The sequence below is a fragment of the Sebastes fasciatus genome, chromosome 6 (genome assembly GCF_043250625.1).
Source record: "Sebastes fasciatus isolate fSebFas1 chromosome 6, fSebFas1.pri, whole genome shotgun sequence".
In the NCBI taxonomy this organism is placed as follows: Eukaryota; Metazoa; Chordata; class Actinopteri; order Perciformes; family Sebastidae; genus Sebastes; species Sebastes fasciatus.
In genome coordinates this window covers 36,128,270-36,146,401 of record NC_133800.1, presented here as the reverse complement: position 1 = coordinate 36,146,401, position 18,132 = coordinate 36,128,270, and the positions used below count along the sequence as shown (strand labels likewise).

At 40.9% G+C, this 18,132-nt stretch overlaps 1 protein-coding gene across 2 annotated transcripts in view; it reads right to left on the bottom strand.

Annotated features, from left to right (window-relative positions):
* Nucleotides 1-18,132, bottom strand: part of znf608 (zinc finger protein 608) — a 64,386-nt gene that overhangs the window by 44,085 nt on the left and 2,169 nt on the right. For both annotated transcript variants that reach the window (XM_074639557.1, XM_074639559.1), the window contains exon 2: nt 11,567-12,769. In XM_074639557.1, the coding sequence (XP_074495658.1) occupies nt 11,567-12,553 (987 nt within the window). In that variant the 5' untranslated portion in view covers nt 12,554-12,769. The remainder of the gene's footprint in view (nt 1-11,566; nt 12,770-18,132) is intronic.

Genomic DNA, 18,132 nt, shown 5'->3' with positions numbered 1-18,132 from the left:
CTGGTCAACCGCTGCATCCATCGGTTAGTCAGTTTGTGTTATTGTGTGACTTTATGATCTGAACTAACGTGGCGTCCAAACTGGGAGCACGCCGACTAAGTTACTGTATTAATACACTGACTATAAGGATGTATATATATACTGTACATGTAGCAGCGTCATCATGCAGAAACCTACGTCAGGTCACGATATGGGGAAAGGTTTTAGTAAGGCTTGAAGGGAAAATAGCATTTTGATGCTAAAACTTTGACCAAAATTTGAATGTTTGGATTTAAATACATAAGGAACACCACTGGGAAGATATGCAATGATATAAAAACATTAAAAAAAAAAAATTATTGGCTGTCAATCGATTAAAATGATTAATTGCAAATTAATCGCACATTTTTTATCGGTTCAAAATGTACCAAAATTCTGAAAAATGTAAATAAAAGTCCAATTTTTTTTTGAAAAATGTCTGAAATCTTTCCAAGAAATGCATAAAAAAAGTCAGAAAAAATCCCAAAAAATTCTGAAAAAGGTAAAAAAAAAAAAATCAGAAAAATGTCCAAAAAAAGTCCAAAAAATGTATTAAAAAAAAAAGTCAGAAAAAAGTCAGACAAAATGTCTGAAAAAAATTTCCAAAAAATGTCTGAAAAAGGTAAAAAAAAAAAAAAATGTCCGTAAAATGTAAAAAAAAAAAAAGTCAGAAAAAAGTCTGAAAATGGTAAAAAAAAAAAAGTCTGAAAAATGTCCGGGAAATGGTAAAAAAAAGGTCAGAAAAAAGTCTGACAAATGTCCGAAAAAAAGTCCAAAAAATGTTTGAAAAATGTCCGAAAAATTTCCAAGAAATGTAAAAAAGGCTGATAAATGTAGTCCTAAGAAGTCCAACAAAGGTCCGAAAAAAGTCAAAAAAATGTCTGAAAAGGGTAAATAAAAAAAGTCCAAAAAAAGTCTGATAAATTTCCAAGAAATTTTCGAGAAATGTCAAAACGTCTACATACTACATCTGAAAAGCTCCAGACATGTATTTTTGACCTTTAAGATATTTAAGTTTGGTGCGTTATTTACCTTCCTTCACGGTAAACTAGTATGTCATGGTTGGTACTGATGGATTCTTTAGGTTTTCTAGTTTCATATGATACCAGTATCTTCACACTAGCATTAAAACTGAGCCCACTACAACCTAAAAACCACAAGTTGCGTTAATGCGTTAAATTGCATCAACTTTGACAGCCCCTAGATAAAATACATACATAATTGTTGGTATTGGGCGTTAGATATTGATGTCGTAGTTCGGCACAATCACAGTGATTCTCTAGTCTCATTAGAGAGCTGCTCTGTTGACAGTCGTCACTGTTTTACACAGAGAGGTACAGACCCTTTTAAATCCTTGTTAAAGTTAAATTGCTGTGGATGTGAGTCACAGTTTAACAGCTGTAAAAGTCTCTGCTCTTGTCAGATGTGACGTCTCAGCAGACGTGAGTCAGATCCCGGCTGGTTTGTCCCCGTTTGGAAAGAGTCACGAGTCAGACATTTTGTGTAGAGTGTTTCTGGAAAGACGTCAGACTGACTGGCTGTCTGAGGTTCGCTCCAGACGATATTCTTTGAAAATCAAAGAATAAACAACATCAAAGTGTTGATGATTATCAGGCGCAGACTGGACTCATGTGACGGGAGTCTGAATCCTGCTGAGGACCGGTGACCTTTGTCAGATGATAACACGCTAAATAAAAAGGACGGTTCACTATTAACTCCTGTCAGGGATCGTCAGAAGGTAAACAACTGCTAATAAACATTCAAATGTATCTATTTATCTTAAAAATGACAATTTTCATGTCATTTAAATTTGTTTAACGCTACTTACGTTTTTTGGGGGGCTGAAAATATTCTTTAACTACTAAATTAATAATTTAATTCACAACATCTCTGTCTTTGCCACACTGTAATAATTTATGTTGAATTATTAACACATTATTTAAATTATTTTTATCATCATTAACAGGTTGTAAGTGTAATATAGTGAACGTGAGGAAGGTGAATTAAACCTGAACAGCTGCTCTACAGTTTCATCCTTTACTGGCTGATGGTTTGTGTGAAAAATACTTAAAATAACTTAATGAAAATCTGTGTCGACAGTATCACCTGAAAGCTAAAAAAACAAACTTTAAATACTAATTTTGTATTTTCAGCATTAAGACTGTCTGTGTTTCAGAGCATCGCGCCTCATGCAGCCACAATCTCTTCAATTTCTATTATATTATTGTCTCTTAATTTTCTGCTCAGAGAAAACATAAGAGAAGTCAACTCCAGATGCACCAAACGTTCTGCTCTTATCCAGATGTGCTGAATGATGAATCCCACTAGATCATAAATTGGAGACGTGCGGCCAATGTTTCCTAAGGTAATGCCCCCTAAACAATATATAAGGACAGGTGTTGTCAGGGTTCAATGTTAATGTTAATGTTAAGTGTGTCAGAAATCTACTTGGTCAAAGTCACTTACCCTACAGCGACGTTTTCCCTAAACTTGACGTGCCTATGGAAAACAACCCCGTTTTACCTTGCTCTGAAAACTTGCGGCAAACTACGTAATACATACAGTATTTAGACTTTTGCCCACATCCTCTAACGCCACCCGACTAAACTTCTGTTTCCAGGATAACTGAAATGCTCGCTTGCGCTTCAGCTCATAAACTTTACCCGCCGCCCGGTCGATACTGTGCAGCTCTCAACAGAGATGAGAAGGAATTGAGATCCTTAGCTACTTCCATCAACAGCTCTGGAAAAAACTGTTTAATGTTTAATTCTTTTTTACCACTAGCCAGACGTGGCATTTTACTTTACCCCGGGCAAGCGGGCAATCCTTATTGTTGAGCCCTGGTTGTGCCGTGTGCAAATACTACTTTGTAGTGAAATCGAGGTACTGTTCAATAAACTTAAACACATTAAACATGAGATCCCACCTCAGCCGGCGCGCACCGGCCCTCACTTTCATTGCACCACGGGGTTTTGCTTGCACCCTCTGACACACTAGCGCGTGCGTTAGACTCCTTGGTCCGTGTTTCCAGACGGGTCAGGTCGGTTGCCGACATCGCTGCAGACCCCTGGCGCCTTTGACGTGGGCCGAGCCCCGATCTGGCGGCACAACGCGGTTGGGGCGCACTGAGGACAGTCCGCCCCGGTCGACAGTCGCACAGCCCTCTCTCTGGCGGGGAGAGAGGGCGCAGCAAGCCCTTTGTCCACGGTGCGGCGAGCGCGGTAAAGCTGCGGCCGCGAGCCACCTTCGCCCCGAGCCTTTCCAAGCCGACCTAGAGCCGGTCGCGGCGCACCGCCTCGTATGCGGGACTCCCCAGCCTGCCGTGTGTCGCTCACATCCTCCAGCTGGCTGTTAACGAGGCTCTTTAGGCTCAGAGAAGTACTCGTATCGGTACTCGGTATCGGAGAGTACCCAAATGTAAGTACTTGTACTTGTACTCGGTCTGAAAAAAGTGGTATTGGTGCATCCCTAAAAATAAGAAAACATTGCTGAATCCCAGAAATCAACGGGTACTAACAAAATAAGAACAAATCGTGGATACAAACAAAAAATAAAAGGAAATTTGTTCTTCTATCGCTTCCTACATGAGGCCCATTGTCTTTTTCTTTCATCTTAATGTGTTCACTGTTAATATGAGTCAGGAGTCACGATTCAAAGTGTGAAATTGGGAGAAGTTTTGTCCCGCTGGCTCTGAATCCTCAAAATGTTTAGTGAGAACATGGTGTTACAGGAAGAGTCGCTCCCGGCTGCTGTAAACTTACAAACACTAAATCATTTTAATTACCTGATATGCACTGAAATGTCTGTGTGTTATATTGTGAATGTGCTGACAGTAAACGCACCTTTCTAACCTGATTACACCATAAAGAACAAGTCTGAATGGACATCATTCATGAGTGTGTTTTAGAGCACTGAACAGAACAGTGTCTTTAACCAAATTAAAATATCTACTCGTACTCCTTCCTCCTCTCTGTTCTGGTGAGAACAACAACAAACAAGCACCTCTTCCTCGTCACTCTCTGCTCGCTGGGGATCAGCTGTTTACATGCGACATCACACCCCGATCACAACTCTCCCTGAATAAACGAAACACCGCCGTCTTCGCCATGGAAACCGAGCCTGAGCAAACCCGTTAAAAACCCCGCCGGGTAAAAAAAAAATGGGGCGACTGGCGAGGTGCTGGTTTCACAACCTCTCAGCTCACCGTGGTTACAGCAAACAGGATGTGAGGTTATAAACCACTCTAGAGTCCTGAGCAATAACCGGATATTGACGTGCATGTTAAGTTAACGCCGCTGATCAGAATTCAAGATAAACCAATAAAAACCCCGACCGGAGCAGAGCCGTGTGTTTGTTGATTCATCTTCGTTCAGCCTGCAGGGATCCTCGCTGACAGACAGGAAGTGATAGCAGAGCAGCCGCTGTCATTCACAGAACAACCCGAGTGGATCTTATTGTCATGCAGATGACAGTCGGAGCTTCGGCAGCCGCAGAACTCAGCTTTTTATTTCTGTCAGCGAGGCTGCGTCAGATTGTAAAATGGGAGCTTGATCATTTCAGACGCTATTAAACATCTTTTTGTGTCTTTATTTTCAGCTGACTGAAATATTTCAACAACTAGTGGATGCATTGACATGAAATTTGGATCAGACATTCATGCTTCCCAGAGGATGAATCCTACTGCCTTTGCTGATCCTGACTTTTCCTCTAGCGCCATACGTTGCGGTAATTTAGCAGTAAAGGCCTCACAGACTAAACTAAACTCCAAACCACCATAAATCCCTCACAGTAGCTTTACTGCTCAATTTCTCTGTTTCAGTTTGTCTCATCTTTCAACTGGGTGTTGTGACGTTCTTGGATGTAAAGGGTGAAGCCAGTAAAATAGTCCGTGGGACAGATCATAAAGCTCTGGGTAGTCCTGCACTAAAATGATTTACTTCTCCTCCAGATATTTCCCGTAGACTGATATTAACGGAAGAAAGAGAAGATATCTGCCTGCTGTGATTGGTTGTTCCTCGTCACATGACATGCGGTGCGCGCTGCAGCGTTCCAAAAGTTGAACTATTTTTAATACAAAACGCCGTCGTCACGCCCTGAAAAATAGGCGCTTAGGAACGATTGCATGTCACGAAGGCATTGCTCCCGCGTTTGAGCGTGCGTGCTCTGCGTCTACATTGACAACAATGGATTTGGGCGCACAAATAACACGGCAAGTGTACAGCCCCTTACTCAGCCTGTGTAGACAGCTGTACGGATTAAAATAGAAGTGGATCTATTCCATCAGATAAGATAAGATAAAACTTTATTAATCCCAAAGGAAATTCTTGTGCCAGAGATTGCTCAAAATTACAACAAAATTACAACAAGTTCAAGTGTATAAAATAAAAAGTACTATTTCTAGCACCAGTGCCTAATAGAATAACAATTAAGTAAGATACATTTAGTAAAATGAGTAAACAAGAGTAAAGTAAAAAAATAAATAAAACGTAAAGTAAGCTAAAAAACAGAAAAGGAAGTCATATTGCACATGTTGGACATTAATATTGCATTGTGATGTGCGTGAGATGTAGGGCTATCCTCGACCAAAGAAATCCTTAGGGGGCTGATCACACTGAGACGCGTTGCTACAGGCGCGGCCGCTCGGCAAAGTGTGTCGGGCAAAACAGTGGTGCACCTGTGGAGCTGGGCTGTGTGCTGGCAACTGAACGATCAAATGTGATGAACAGGAAAATGTGGTCTCTCTCTATCTGTGTCTCTCTCTCACTCTAAGACAGTAGCCTACATGAAACACGACATGAGATATGAATTCCCACTTCCCTCTCACAATCCAACAGCTAACTAGCGAGCAAGCAAGCCACGTCTACCGGCATCAAAACAGGAAGGAAGTGGTAAAGTAGTAAAGCCCGCCTCTTGCTTGATTTGATTGGCTGCCTTGGCCAAGTGTGACATTGACGGGCGGTGCGACTCCGCGCCTGGTGCTGAAAATTGAGAATATTTGAATTTATATGTACGTATATGTAGCGACGGGTCTCAGTGTGATCAGCCCCTTAGTCGACGAGCACTCAAAGAATCACACAAAAGCACCACTTTAAATCTGGTGTTTACCAGAGATGTGCTCAGATGTAACTAATAATAACTAATCGACTAAATTAATCTTAGTGGACTACGACCAAAACGACTGATTAGTCGACTAATCGACTAAGAGGGGGGCGCTCCAGTGAGACGGACTGAAAAATGCAGCTGAAACACCATTTGTGGAGACACAAAAAAGGCTGTAAGGCTTCACTTTCTCTATTTAATACATGGTTCTCTTTAATTAAAATGTTGCATCTAAGCTTTGTACAACTACTTCATGCACTCGGTGCTTCCACATTTGCTCCTGTCAGCAGGGGTCTAACTATCTAATCCCATTTTGATTCAATTTAAATGAAATGCATCATAAAATCTCACATTGTTGCTCGTGATTTGAGTTGATTCAATCCAATCTTCCAAAAGCTCTAAAACTGTAAAAATTGAAAGAGAAATTGAAAGTGTTTAATTCAAGAATAATTAAACACATCCAGCCTGACGCTGAAGATGTGAAACGAGGAGTGATGACGATGACGAGTGCCAACAGGAAGGAGTCGGAGCAGGTGGACGGCAGTCTGGATTGACTTTAAAGTGAAAAGAAATGTGATGTTTTTCAGCCGTCATACCCTTTTACGCTTTTAAAATCAGAAGCGAAGACCATGATGACAGCGTAGCGAGCGGTGCGTTCAACCAATCGGCTGCAGGAAGTGTTGATGTTGATGTCTGTGCGACGGAGAGAGAACTGTCAATCACTGATCCGACAGTTGGCTTAGAACGGCTCCTCTCCCAGCAGATAGAAAAACACTTCCTCACAACAACAAACCTCAGCAGACATTTTAACTTGTTAAACTAACTAATAACTAATATCATTATTAATAACTGCATTATGTTTAGGTCTATTAATAGGTGAACCTGAGCTGTTCCTGCAGATATTTCCATGACAAGTGGAAATGTCTGCCATCAGAAGAGTCTATAAGATAATTGTGAAAATTGTGGCCAAGCTTTGCAAGCACGCTCTTTGACAAAAATATATTAAATATATCAAATAATAGGTAGTCAGTTCTATAAAAACAATGTTTGGCCCAAGTCTTTCATTTTTCCAAGCCCTTTAAAAATGCAATTTAACTTAAAGAATCTGTCTTATTGCTTATATGGCCCACAATCCCAAATTTTGCTACCAATAGCAAAATGATTGGAACCAGACAAACCAGCACTCATGATTTATTTGCAGATGTGTCTGGTCCTCCTTCACTTTGGATAGATTTCCAGCAGCCTGAGACGTGTCGGGACAATCACAACCGTTTATCTAATATTAAGCGTGTTTGAGACGGTGACAGAGTTTTGGTACAGATAAAAAAACATCATCTACTTTTTTTTAGATATCTTACTTTGATGAATATAAATTTGGTTTGTGTAAAACCTTTTTTTTAATTAAATAAGTCAAATGTATATGAATCTGTTTTAAATATCATATAATTTGCCTTTAAAAAAGGAAATGTGATCAATAATAAGGAAAAGAATGTGAATAAAGTATTTAACTACAAGATCCGGTTCTTGATGTTTTTTTGCAACCTGATCTCACGGGAAGGGAAGGCGTAGAAATAGCACAACATTACATGGACATTGCGCGTGTCATAGGCTTTTCATGTGCCATTTTCACACCACGCAACAAAACAGACGCAGTTACAGTATGTTAAGGCAGCAAAATCACTCATGGTACAAGTCCGCAGGATCCCACGCTTCCCATTCATTGTCTATGTAAGCAGCCGTGCAATGCATTCTGGTAGCGTGGCGGCGTGATTCAAGAAACGGATCGTCACATTGGCCGCTTCTCATTTGCATTTAGTTGAGGTCTTGGCTACTTTATGCAAATCAGGGAGTCTCCGGTGCGACTCGCCGCCTCTGGAAACTCCCTAGAAACTTTTAAACTAAACGTTGTCGATCTAAAATAAAGACAACTGCATGGATTATTTCTCGCCTCAAATGTTTTCAGAAACACATTTCAGTGAACTATTTCCGTGATATAAGAAGAAAGAAAGTTTCCAAATGACGCTGGGAGCAGCAGCAGCCCAAGGAGGGAAAGTGTTCGTCCAGTCAGGTGCCGAGTGTCTAGTGGCAGCCCATCAAGCGTCCAACGCCAGGAAGCAAGGCGTTAAAAAAACGCCCCGGTGGACACGTACCATTAGTTGGGTTTAGAAAAAACATCATGGTTGGGCTTAAAATAAGTACGCAAACTAAATTAAATATATATGTATATACCCACCATCAGCAGTCTCTCTCTGTTTTTATTCTACGTCTCTAGCTCTGAGCGTAGCTGATTTATGTGGAGGCGTTTACATTACAGTCAGTACAGACTACATGGCGTATAAATGACACGCCAAAAGCAAGAACAGCGTCCTCATTGCATGTGAAATGACTTGCGAACTACTGTGTTACTACTGTCTAAGTGCTAAAGATAGTAAACCATCCCTATAGATACAGGTAATGTCTGTAGATACAGGTAAGGTCTGTAGATACAGGTAAGGTCTGTAGATACAGGTAATGTCTGTAGATACAGGTAAGGTCTGTAGATACAGGTAATGTCTGTAGATACAGGTAAGGTCTGTAGATACAGGTAATGTCTGGTCCACACTACACTAGAATCAAGCTGATTTTGGGTCTGATTCCTCCCGACAATCCTCAGCATAGTCCTGATTGTTTTGATGGTTCTAGAGATGATCTTTCCAGATGTAACACATGAGCTAATGCTAAACGTGAAGCATAAAGTCGTAGTAAGATGGAGCTCAGAAATGGAGGAGCAACTTGTTGATTAGTGTTTATTTAACGTGTCTCCATGACTTCATCCATCCATGTTTCGTCAATTTTTCAGTAGAAAGTAAAAACTAACATCACTACTTCTTCCTGCCCGTCGTCCGCCTTGTTTGTTTACACTAAAGTCACGTTTGATCTCGAGAGATTTTGTGAGATTTCCATTGTTTTTGAGTCAGGACTCTTGTTGTTGATGAGTGAATCTGTTAGTGTGTGGTGTGCTGTTTCTCTCCACACACTATAGGAACAAAACATGTGGAGCCTTAAGCATCCCACTATGAGGTTTTAAAAAGCCAAAATGGATTATGCATCATGTCTCCAGCTAACCATCCTTTGTGCCAACATTCAGTCTTTAAATCTTTACATTTTAACGTCAAAATGAATCTCAGTTTTTGGTGTTTTAAGGTGTAAACGCCTCTGAAGCTCCTCTACAACCATCACAGGACACTAAAGAGCTCCAGTGCAGCCCAGATTACCGTTGACACGGAATGAATTACAGCCACTACAAAGCTCAGGGTGAGTGTGTGTGTGTGAGAGTGTTTCACAGCCGAATGGGAATCCTTCAGATCAACAAATAAACAAAGCAGCCGGAGCAGGCCAGCGTTCCTCCTGTCAGCAGCATCTGCCAGCAGCAGGGAGGATGCTTTGCTTTTTCCCTGCCTCGTCTAATCCTCCATCCACACACACAAAAAAACAACCTAAAAAACTCCTTCTGGACATCCTCCATCTGCTTTTTCTGTCGATGTCCTCTGCTGTCACGTCCAATTCCTCTCTCTCTATCAAACATCTCTTTCCCCACTTCACCTCTCCACCCTCCATCTTCTCTCTCTCTCTCTCTCTCTCTCTCTCTCTCTCTCTCTCTCTCTCTCTCTCTCTCTCTCTCTCTCTCTCCTGCGGATGACTTATTTAACCACAAAAAGATTATTCCACACAAGTGGCAACATCCCGGTTAGACCCTTAAAAAGGAGAGAAAATGGAGCAGAGAGTGGCTCGTTAAACCTCAGCGGTCCGACCCGTTAACCTGCTGTTATTTAAACACATTTTGACACGACACATGATTCATTTTGACATCTTGAGTATTTTCTAGGGCTGTCAAACGCTAAATCGCTTTAACGTCACTGATTTCTTTAACGCAAACGATCTTTCGGAGGTTGTAGCGGGCTCAGTTTTAAAGCTAGAGTGAAGATACTATATATAGTTATAGTCATATAGATGATATATGAAACTAGAAAACCTAAACAATCCATCGGTACCAACCATGTATTACTAGCTTGTCGTGAAGGAGGATAGATAACACTCCAAACTTAAGTGTCTTAAATGTCAAAAATAAATGTCAAAAGCTTTTCAGACGTAGTATGTAGACGTTTTGACAATTCTTGGAAATTTTTCGGACATTTTTCAGACTTTTTTCTGAATTTTTTTTACTTTTTTCCGACATTTGTTTGACTTTTTTCGGATTTTTTTTTTTTTGACATTTCTTGGAAATATTTTTGACATTTTTCAAACATTTCTTTAACTTTTTTCGGACATTTGTCTCACTTCTTTCTGACTTTTTTTTTTTTTTTCTTTTCACATATTTTTGGGACTTTTTTTTTCATATTTCAAAAAAACTGGACTTTTTTTTTTTTTTTTGTCTGCCATTTTTCAGACATTTGGTCTGACGTACATTGGTACGTTTTAAATTTTGGTACGTTTTAAAGTTTGGCGAGGAAAAACTGTCATGGCCATTTTCAAAGGGGTCCCTTGACCTCTGACCTCAAGATATGTGGATGTAAATGTGTTCTATGGGTACCCACGAGTCTCCCCTTTACAGACATGCCCACTTTGCCATGTTATGATTTACAATAATAAATATATACATACATTTGCATAAAGCAGCATATTTGCCCACTCCCGTGTTGATAAGAGGATTAAATACTTGACGAATCTCCCTTTAAGGTACATTTTGAACAGATAAAAAACATGTGCGATTAATCGTAATTAATCATGGACAATCATGCGATTAATCGAAAATTTTAATCGATTGACAACCCTATTATTTTCCCGAATGAAAAGAGCAAACAAAGCCTGTGCAGGAGGATTTGCAGCCCTTTTCTGAGTTGCTGCTGCACATGTAAATAGTTGCTTTAATCTCCAGTAAAAACAAGGAGGACTGGATTAAATGGAATTGAAACAAGGAGGAGGAGGAGGATGGAGATGGAGGGCATACTGCTGCTGCTGCTGCTGCCTCCCTCCTCCTCCTCCTCCTCTTCCTCTCTTCAAAAAAAAAAAAAAAAAGACAAAAAAAAAAATCTCTGTACATCAGCATGTTAAATATCAGCAGACAGGCAGACTGGGAACAATGACACCAGCTGGGCTACAACAATAGGAAATAAATATCATGTGGCTCCCTCTCCATCTCCATCCATTTAAACATTCCTGCTGTGTGTCTGCTGCTGTACAGGCTTCTTTGTGGCCTTCACACCTGCATCTGACTGTGTGTGCTCTGAATATATATATATATAAAAAAATCTAATTCCCCTCATTCATGTTTTAATGTCCTTTAAATGTGAGCTCCAGTAAATGCAGATGAAGCAGCTTTGCAGGTGTGAGGTGATGTCTGTCTGTGTGTGTGTGTTGTTGGTTTTATTATTATTATTATTGGCCCTCCAGACAATAAAAAGCCTCTTACCTTCTCTGCTCCTCTGTGTTTCTTGGCCGCCGGCGTGTCGTCATGCTGCCGCCTGACAACAATAGCACCACCGCCGCCGCTGCAGCTTTTAACTCCACAACCGGCAGCGTTATTGTTGTTATTGTTTACGTTGTTGATGCCGCCGTTATCTCCCGTGATCCTGGAGTCCGGAGCGGCGCAGTGGCAGTGTCCGTCGCGGCACAGATGATGATGATGCTCGGGCAGCAGCAGGGCGGACGACGGGAGGAAGACGGAGGATGGAGGAAGAGGAGGAGGAGGAGGAGGAGGAGGAGACGCTCCATCACCGGGTGGCTTCTCTTTCCTGGTCCGGTTGGAAGAGGCAGCAGCATCCCGGTCCCGGTCCCGGTCCCTCTTCCAGCCCCGGATCACGTTTTTCCCCTTCCTCTCCTCCTTGGCTTTGGTGCATGACGCAGGAGAGGCCACCACCTCGGAGACAACGGTGTTGTTGTTGATGATGATGCTGCTGCAGCCGCTTCCACCACCACCATCCACGTCTCTGCTGGAGGCTGAAATCATCTCCAGACCTTCTCCACCGATGCTGCGTCCTTGAGCCTCCAGACGCTGCTGCTGGTGCTGGTGCTGCTGCTGCTGCTGGTGCTGGTGCTGATGCTGCTGCTGCTTAGCGACGCGCGGCTGCTGCTTAGCGACGCGCACCTCTCCTCCAGCAGCCGCTGCAGAGTGATGCTCCGCTGCAGCCGCCGGTTCCTCTCGCCCCTCCCGGCCGGCTCGGCTGCGTTTCAGCCCGGATCTCCTCGGCTCCGACCCGCCGCTGCCAGGTCCCCGGGTCTGGAGCGAGGGCAGGGCCGCGTGTCTGTCGGCTGAGCTGGAGGAGGAGGAGGAGGAGGTGATGGAGATGGAGGAGGAAGAGGAGGAGGAGGAGGAGGAGGTGTGGTTGGGTGACAGCTCCCTGCAGTCCATCAGCAGCCCTCCTCCATTCTCCCCAGCAGCTCTCAGGAAACGGTTCATCTCCCTCCTTTTTTTCCCCCCTTGTGTCCTTTTTGTCGATCTTCACAATAAATCAGCATTCAAGTCCTCCTCCAGTCAGCCCGCAGTGAGCTCCAGGTGGACACATGCAGGTCTGTTATAGGCTGCTGGATCAGGCCTGGTGCGTCCAACAGAGGCTGAATGACAGCTGACACAGACACAGCTGCTGGCTGGGTATTAGAATAAACCAGGTCTCATCTGAAATAACAATAAAGATCCTATTTATCAGAATAATTAAACACACTACAGTAAAAAAACTAAATCACATCCCAGAAACTCTGCACAATGTTCTGTTTCAAATAAGAGAATACAATATTTTGTTTATTTTCTGTAATAATAATAAAGATCCTATTTATCAGAATAATTAAACACTAAAACTACAGTAAAAAAATCACACCACATCCCAGAAACTCTGCATAATGTGCACATTTCTCTTTTCAAATAAGAGAATATATAATACAATATTTCGTTTATTTTCTATAATATTAATATTGAAAAGAGTGAATTTTATTTAATGTCTCTCTTACTGTGAATAATGTCTTGACAAATATCTCAGAGGTCACAAATTTGATTAAATAAAAGTGATTTTCTGTCAGAAGGTGTCAGTGTCCCATCTGAAATAACAATAAAGATCCTATTTATCATAATAGTTAAACACTAAAACTACAGTAAAAAAAAAATCACATCACATCCAGGAAACTCTGCACAATGTACAAGTTTCAAATAAGAGAATACAATATTTTGTTTATTTTCTATAATAATAATATTGAAGAGAGATATTTTTATTTAATTTCTCTCTTACTGTGAATAATGACAAATATCTCAGAAGTCACAAATTTGATTAAAGAAATAAATAAAAGTGATTTTCTGTCAGCAGGTGCCAGTGTTTGTCCACAGGGGGGCGCTTTGCTTTATTGTTTAAACATCTACTCAGGTGGAACTGATTGGATGTCCATTGGATGATGCATCTGCTCCTTTCTGGGTCTTTAAACTGCTCTGATTGGTCACAGAGAGCGCTATAACATCTCTATATACTTGTTATTTAACACTTTCTGTTGTCTCAAGTGGTGATACACATTTACTATAATCACCTATTACTGTGATCAGTACCTCAGTGTTCTCAATATTATATAATACAGTTTTTCTCAATTGTTTACACACAAATACTGGTACTTGACACACAATGACCACAACATGTAACTCATGCACCAACCCCCTGAACCAATTCTGCTAAACTACAAGCACAATTCCTGCTTTACACTCAAATTGCAGTTCTAAAACACACTTTTTTCAAAACACTACACACAATTCTCTGCATTTGGCACAATTTTCATGAAGAAAATCTCGTTTTCACAAGGAACACACTGTCATTCAAAATTCTAAAGTCAATTGCCCTACTATGCACACTGACTCATCACATGGGCAAACACCTGTCACACAGTGTAACAATTAGCAATCAGAGCTTTAGCATAAAAGGGCAAACATTGCTTGTGATGTGGATGAGGTGCTGTGGCCAGACCGAAACAGAAGAGAGGATGCAGCATAGTTTTTTTTCCTGTTTTTTTTACTGTAACTGTATACAGTAAATTCTTCTGTTGTTTTGTATGTAGACCTCTGTATGTGCAACTTTGTGTTGGTTGGGATGTACACTGTGTACATTGTTTTTGTGGGGAAAATAAAATATATTTGTTACCGTGTATTTGTGTGTTCTGAGTATAAAAACAATATTCTAAAATATTTTACAACACACTTATGTATGTACTGTCTGTAGTAAGTGTAACACTGAACAAAAAAAAGGCCTGAGTCATTATGATGAATGGAGAAGAAGTGTTTTCCATTCATCATAGTGTTTTACATTGAGCACATCAGTGTTCAACTGGTTCTTATAAATGTCTATTCATATGATGGTTTGTGTGTGTCATTTGAAAACAAAATACCATTTTGAGAAGAAATTACATTGTTTTGAATGTAAAGTTTAATTTTGCAGGAGAATTGAGGGGTTTTGCCCATTGTGTGTGTGTTTTTTTGATTTGTGTGTAGAGTTCTGAGAGTATGAGGCATGCTTTCAGAAAATGTGTGTAAACAATCGAGAAAAACTGTAATATTCAGGAAATTGTCTTCATTTTTTTCACTTTTACCGCTACAGGACATTATTATGCCATGAGCCTGATGAATGTTATTATTAATAATAATAATAATAATAATAATAATAATAATATATAAATAATAATAATAATATATAAAAAACAAGGATAAAAGAAAAATAGGTCAAATTTAACAAAAATATTGAAAAGGGAAAAATAATAAATAAAATGAAAGAACAACTTAGATAAATAAATAAGACAAATAACAAATATTGAAATAAAAATAGAACAGAGATAAAAACATCTCTCCTAAAACTTTCCTTTAAAATGTACAGAAATGTTTTGCAGTGAAAGCACTAAACTCAGTCCGCTTGTTTGACCAGTCACTGATAAGAGATTTGGGGCAGTAGGAGGAGGAAGAGTTCAGTGAAATGTCTACAGTACTGTATATGACTGTACATACAGTCACAGACAGTAATGTTATGTTTATTTTGCCGGGGTCGAGGAGGCGTGTCATCCTGCAGTATATATATATATCTGAGGAACAAACTGGATAATAATCCAAAACAATGACCTGCTCAGAAAAAGCTGTGTTTAAGTGTCAGGCAGTGATTCTGTCGCTGTGATGGAGAACTCCAGAGTAGACGATACGTTTCCATTTAAAAGGAAGATAACCAAACCTTCCCGTGCTCCGTCCAACAAAACTGGACATCACCGGTAAGAACACATTCATTTTTTTTGTAAAATAGTATTCTGCAGTGTCCCTTTTCCCTAAAAAAAACTCTAAAAAACTGGAAGTCTCAAGTTTGGATGTGAAGTTTTCAACACTTCTGTAGGTGGAGCTGTTTTCTTTCCATCCGTGCTAAATACTCACAACTTCTTCTTCTGTTTACTTCAAACCAGTGCTGTCAGTCTATTCAAATATTTAATCGCGATTAATGACATGATTATCCATAGTTAATCTCAACTTGTGCCATCTTTTACATGTGTTGACAAACCACCGATGTCTTTTTACCGAGTTTATCTACATTAATTGTTTTAGCATTGCTCTCCTACAACATGTCAGTCTCATAGTTAAAAACAAATCAGATGTGCCTACATTACCCACGATGCAACTCGGCACGGACAGTTCAGTCAGAGATTAAGGTGTGTTATTTCTAGTAGCAGCTACAGAGGTCTCACTTCTTTCTAACTCCACACCTCCAGATTCCTTTTTTAATTTTCAAATTTGTAGTCTTCTATGGAGGACGGAACCTGCCAAAATAAATGAATACAAATAAATATGTATAATAGACAGATAAATAAAGAAGCAAATTAAAACAGAAATATCAATTTATGTCACATTTTATCAATTAATCAATGGCAACATTATACAACGGCACCGATACCACTTACGGCAGCGTGACATTAACCTCTCGTCCTCACGCTCCACCTCCCCGACAGTGCGGGAGAGACGGGATGGTGGTGCGCCCGACCCCGCTGGGCCGGAATCCCACCTCAGCCGGCGTGCGCCGGCCCTCACTTTCATTGCGCCACAGGGTTTTGCTTGCACTCTCTGACTCGCCCGTGCGTTAGACTCCTTGGTCCGTGTTTCAAGACGGGTCGGGTGGGTTGCCGGCATCGCCACAGACCCTTGGCACCTTTAACGTGGGCCGAACCCCGCCCTGGTGACAGGACACGGTCGGGGCGCACTGAGGACAGTCCACCCCGGTCGACAGTCGCACCGGGAGCATGGGGCCCCGTCACTCCCCGCTGGGGAGAGAGGGCGCAGCGAGCAATTTGTCCACGGTGTGGCGAGGTCCGGGCGGGTAGCGCTGTAAAGCTGTGGCCGCGAGCCACCTTCGCCTTCGCCTTTCCAAGCCAACCTAGAGCCTGTCGCGGCGCACCGCCTCGTATGCGGGACTCCCCAGCCTGCACAGAGAAGTACTCGTATTGGTACTCGGTATCGGTACTCGGTATCGGCTAGTAGCCAAATGTAAGTACTCATACTTGTACTCGGTGCATCCCTAATTTTGGCAGGTTCTGTCCTCCCTAGTCTTCAACCGACGCTGACTCAAGTGACATCACTTCAGGACATTTATCAGACTTCACACAGCAGCTCTCTCTGGAGACATTAAAGTAGTCTTGTAGTAGTAGTTGGTGTTACCGGTGTTTTTTAAATAGAAATAAAAAAACATTTAGTTCGTTTTGGGCGTATCAGCGCTGTGTTATCAATACATGGTCTCAGCTCAGAGTAGCAGGAGTCAGATTTCACACACGGGATGAGAGACGATGACAGACAAGACGATGGCGGAGGATTTGGTGTCAAAGCAGAGCATCCAACGTTACAGATCAAAGTAAGCGCTCTACAGATATTGAGCGTTATCTTTTCTTGTAAAATGTCCGGTGTAATCGGTAACACCGGTGTTGTCACGTGACATCCCTACACTAAAGGCTTCATACTACTTTTTCACATGTGTACTAGTACACCCAAACACCCTGGAAAACAATGTGATGTGTAAAAATCAGTGGAGTTTCTCTTTAATACAGCGAGGCCAGCAGGCTTATATCTGTCCGTCTATGCTGGGTTTTCTGGAGTTAATGAGCCTCAAAAGTGTCTTTCTGCACATTAAAATATTTAATTTGTTTCAAATATTCTCTGGAATTAAAGGGGTACTCCAGGGATTTAATATTGCATTTCCATTTGCAACATGAGGGACAGATTTAAAATAAATAAATAAAAAAGATCAAAATGGATAGAGCCGAGTCAGCAGATCTCCTGGTCTGTTGGTCCGGAGCTGCAGTTCATTCAGTTTGTGTTTGTGTTTCAAAGGTCTCTGTTTACACAACATGCTGCTGTGATTACTGTCTCACTGTAGGTCACTCCATATTAATATGAATCAACCAGAGCTACTAAAGGAAATCACATTTACTCTACTTTAGGGCTGACAAATATGACCATATATATATCCTCAAAACAATATAAAAATGTCTCTCGTATATATTTTTTTATATCGTTTCTATGGTGATAGAGGCCAGGCCTGTAGTTTTTTTTTTTTTTCTATAATATCACTTAAAACTGTTTGCAATCAAGTTCTTAAAATGAGTAAATACTCACTACTTTCGTGATATATCGTGATATGTATCGTGATATATATCGTTATCGAGATATGAAATGACCTACGTATATTGGGTTGGAAGATTTTGGCCACATCGCCCAGCCCTAGCTGGGATTAAATTATCCAGCACTGGCTGTTGTAGTATTAAATAGTATTTATTGTATTTGAAGGAAACATATAATATAAACACCAACAGAGCAATGAGGGATATTACTGTACAACAAGAGATTCATTAGTGTTTCATTAGAAGTTAGAGCACAGATTAATAGTCTGCTTGTGAGAGTATAAAGAGCAGAGATAAATCAATGAATATAAAAGTACCTGCAGTATGTGCAGAATGACAATAAATGATTGTGTATCAATCTAATACTAATAATAC